Source organism: Triticum dicoccoides, chromosome 2A (genome assembly GCF_002162155.2).
Source record: "Triticum dicoccoides isolate Atlit2015 ecotype Zavitan chromosome 2A, WEW_v2.0, whole genome shotgun sequence".
Taxonomy (NCBI): Eukaryota; Viridiplantae; Streptophyta; class Magnoliopsida; order Poales; family Poaceae; genus Triticum; species Triticum dicoccoides.
In genome coordinates, this window is record NC_041382.1 from 752,670,343 (window position 1) to 752,674,532 (window position 4,190).

The following is a 4,190-nucleotide window of genomic DNA, read 5'->3' on the forward strand; positions in this document are numbered from 1 at the left end:
TGATCGATATGCCAGCTTAGTCTTTCGGAGATGCTCATAGGGGTAGGATATACATGTGTGTGTTTATATGAGTGTGTGTATGCACGTGTATATGAGCGCTTGCGTCTGTACTGTGTTAAAAAATTGAATTAGGACCATATCTTAAAAAAATCATGTACTACCCATGCCATAAACCACTCTCCTAGTTAATTACTAGAAGAACACCCGTGCGTTGCAACGGGGCCACATTAACTTTAAAAGTTCAATATTAATATTCTCATATATATCAAGTGACATTGGCGACTTTTTTTACCATCAATTCCTCATACACACTCTCTGCCTCCCTCTTCCTCACTCTCTCCCTCTCTCCCTCTCTCTCTAACACACACACACATATCCATCTTATTGGGTACGGGACCATAATCTATCTATTTCACACACACACGCTAGTACATAACAATATGGATTATGTGTATTATATTTGCCACCACAACTGAGGGAATTAATTTCATGTAAATCGGCCAGCCATAGCTCCAAGAATACGCGGAGGAGGTGGCCCGGGTCGGCGTCGGTGCCGTCCGGCACGGGCCACGGGCCCGCTTCCAAGCGCGTCTGCGCGTCGGCCACCCACGCCGTGTCCTTCAAGTGCCACTTCGACCGCACCAACTCCCAGGGTCACGGCCATGGCCAGGGTCAGGGAAGCCGCCCTTCTTTGCCCCCTTCACCGGCCGCGGCCAACGCGGTGCCGCGGCACCCGGCCTCGCCGTCCTCGTCCTCCAGCACCGTCGCGACCCAGTGATGCAGCCCAAGCATCGGCCTCGAGAATCAAGAACGCTCGACAACGTAGAGGGAAGGAAAGGTTATATACATGTCATAAGAAAGGGAGTTTATTTACTGCTCCCTCGATGTATTGTTTCCTTTGTTTGGAGATTGATTACCATCCGTGAGTTAAGGTAAGGTTTACGTGATTGAGAAATTTTTTGAAAATTAATTATTTGTTTTGTAATTAATGTAATTGAGTGATTTAAGGTAAGGTTAATAAATTTAGATTTGATCTTTAGAGATTGTTCGTGATTGATTCTACATTACTAAATAACTTGCGTCAGTATGGAAAGTTCTGATCTATTTAGATTTCTTTCGTTGTGTGAGAGGGTGACGCGAAAATAAACCGATGAAGTGAGGGGAGGGGACGAAAAAAATCTACGAAAAAAACCCAGCGAAGGTGGGAGGAGGTACCAAAAAAACCATGAAAGGTGGGAGGAGACTACCAACTGTTTCATTAGGAGTAGAAATTATTAGAGATTAGAGATTATTTGTTTTCTGAAAATCTATTATTTGTTTCCTAAAGCAAATTGCATTAATGAGAGAGATTTCGTAAATTTGGCTAAGATAGGAAAGAATCTATTATTTGTTTGCTAAAGTAAATTGCATTAATGGGAGAGATCCGTTGATTTGGCTAAGGTAGGAAAGAATTTATTATTTGTTTGCTAAAGCAAATTGCATTAATAGAAGAGATCCGTTGATTTGGCTAAGGTAGAAAAGAATCTATTATTTGTTTCCTAAAGAAAATTGCATTAATGAGAGAGATTTGTTGATTTGGCTAAGGTAGGCGGTTTTTGCGGTTCGTGGCGGCTTAGTGTGAGGTGGGACGAGGTACCAAAAAAAATCATGGAAGATGGGACGAAAAAAAACCTGGGAGGTGGGAATTGTCCCTGGTTAACCTACGAAATTTCGTAGATTTTTTTAGGACGAAAAAAACCATGGAAGATGGGACTAAAAAAACTTGAAAGCAAGACTACCAATTGCTTCCTTAGAAGTAGAGATATGAATTATGAATTCGGAGTCAAAGTGCGTTTGATGATCCTCACTGGGAGGCCGCCGCTGATGGACGCCGTGAGCCCAGGCACAAATGTCGGCGCCCAGCCCCTACGGCCGTTCTCTCCGACCACCTCCACGTCGAACGCCTTCACCACGGCCACGCCGACCGCCTTCATCTCAGTTATGGCCAGCTCCTTGCCAAGGCACACGCGGAGGCCGGCCTGGAACACCGGGTACTTGTACAGGCTCGCCGGCGCGAACGAACCGCCGGGTCCGGTGAGCCACCGGTCGGGGCGGAACGCCTCGTAGTCGGCGCCCCAGATGCTGGGCATGCGTCCCATGGCGTACGGGTGGTACATCACGCGTGACTCGGCCTCCACGTAGGTGCCGTCCGGGAGCACGTCCGCGGCGGTGCAGAACTTGGAGTCGAACTGCACCGGCGGGAACAGCCGCATGTTCTCGAACAGCACCGCGTGGGTATACTGCAGGCTCATCAGGTGCTCGTAGGTGGACGGCTTGTCGCCGCCGGCCTCGGCGCGAATGGCGGCCGCGACTTGAGGGTTCTTGTGAAGGTGGAGGAAGAGCATGGTAAGCGCGGAGGCGACCGTGTCCCGGCCGGCGAGGAGGAAGCTGACCACGATGTCGCGGAGATACTTGTCGTCCATGGCGACGTCCGAGGCCATGAAGCGGGACAGAAGGTCGTGGGTGTTGTCGAAACCCAGAGTCCGGCGCTGCAGAATCATGGCCGACGCGAGGTCGTCGACGAGCTTGATGGCCTTCTTGAGCTCCCTCTCGGACCCAATGTTGAGCATCCGCTTCATCTTCCACACCAACGGCGAGGCCGCCGCGCCCCGCATGGCGCAGAGCCGCGAGGCGGTGTCGAACGCGTTCGCCAGGTCCGACATGGGCATGTCGAGGTCGAGGCATCCCGGGTCGAGCCCGAAGGAGATCTTGCAGACGGTGTCGAAGGCGAACCGCCGGAACACGTCCTGGAGGTCGACTACCTTGCCCTTGTCGGCGGCGTCGGCCAGGACCGGCAGGAGGCGGGCCTCCACCTCCTGGGCGACGATCTTGTAGGCGTAGGAGCGCACGGTGACGCTGCCGAGCTGGAGGCTGGCCATCTTGCGCTGGTGGCGCCAGGCGTCGCCGTCGACGTTGAAGATGCCGGCGCCGAGGAGGTCGCCGAGGAGCGCGGCGAAGCGCTTGCCCTTTGGGAAGTTGTCGAAGCGGGCCTTGAGCATGTACTCGACGTTGGCCGGGTTGGCGGTGACGGTGCAGCCGAGGACGTGGACGTGGACGGTGGCCGTCGGCGACTCGCGCAGCAGGTGCGCGTACCAGTCGGCAAGGTTGGTGAAGTCCTTGGCCCATGACCCCGTGAGGTACGCCCGGCACACGTGGCAGCCGCACCAGGGGTTGGGCCACCGGCGGACGAGCAGGAGCACCGCGGCGAGCGCCACCGAGAAGATGGACAGGCTGAAGAAGATCAGTCCCGCGCACCGCGCGCCCCATGATAACTCCCCGGCATCCATTGCTCTCTCTTGGATTAGTTGCTCACGAGTCACGAATACCAAGCGGGATGATGTGAGCTGCAGGGTGTGGAGAGAGTCATGGAGGCTGGCTCTGTCTATATATCTCCGATCGAGTTGGGCACATGGAGCATGATGGGCGTACGTTCCGGGGGAAGAAGAAACACATGGACTTCGTGCGCGTTAAGGAGTTGGGCCACTACTTTGAGTCTTTATGACAGTTGGGCCCGTTACTTTTTTTCGAATTAAGGAGTTGTTGGCTCCATATTTTTCATTCCAGAGACAGCTGGGCCCGTGTTCACCGTGACGTAAAAAAATGTTTTTTGGGGTAAAACACTTGTATTACTCAACCACCCGAGAATTACAACCAACAATGTTCAGCTAGCTCAATCACATTAGGAGGGCCAGACCCCAACAAAAATAGCTAAATAATCATGTTAAAAAATAGCTAAACAATTGCTCGTGACTCGTGAGCAAAAATAGATAAACAATTGTCATGGTTCTACCTTCCATAGGAGCAAAAATAGCTAAACAATTGCTAACCATATTCTATGACATAGAACATGTTGCAGAGGCATTTTTCATCAACAAAGTTTTCCACAAACACATGTGCACTGTGAGAAAGAGTTTTTAAGAGAAATTTACTAAAATCGATCTGACAGTCGTCCGAAAAAATGTTGCAGCATGCTTCAACGATGTGTTTTTTTATTTCTTTTTGCGTTTGCTACTGGTAGGTTGTCTGAATTTGCAATCTGCATAGTCGATTTCCCAAGTGTGGCCCTGAGGCCGAGAGTGACCCAAAGCCGAGGACGATGTCGCATGAGAGTTAGAGATTTGATGGTTTGAACAGGAGAGAGGGTTGGCATC

General features: G+C 51.2%; 1 protein-coding gene across 1 annotated transcript; it reads right to left on the minus strand.

The window, feature by feature from the left end:
• Window positions 1–1,464: 1,464 nt before the first annotated feature.
• Window positions 1,465–3,424, minus strand: LOC119356959 (cytochrome P450 94C1-like). The gene has a single exon (XM_037623939.1). It carries the CDS (start codon window positions 3,324–3,326, stop codon window positions 1,809–1,811), a length of 1,518 nt encoding a protein of 505 aa, XP_037479836.1. The 5' UTR covers window positions 3,327–3,424; the 3' UTR covers window positions 1,465–1,808.
• Between the last annotated feature and the right edge of the window lie 766 nt (window positions 3,425–4,190).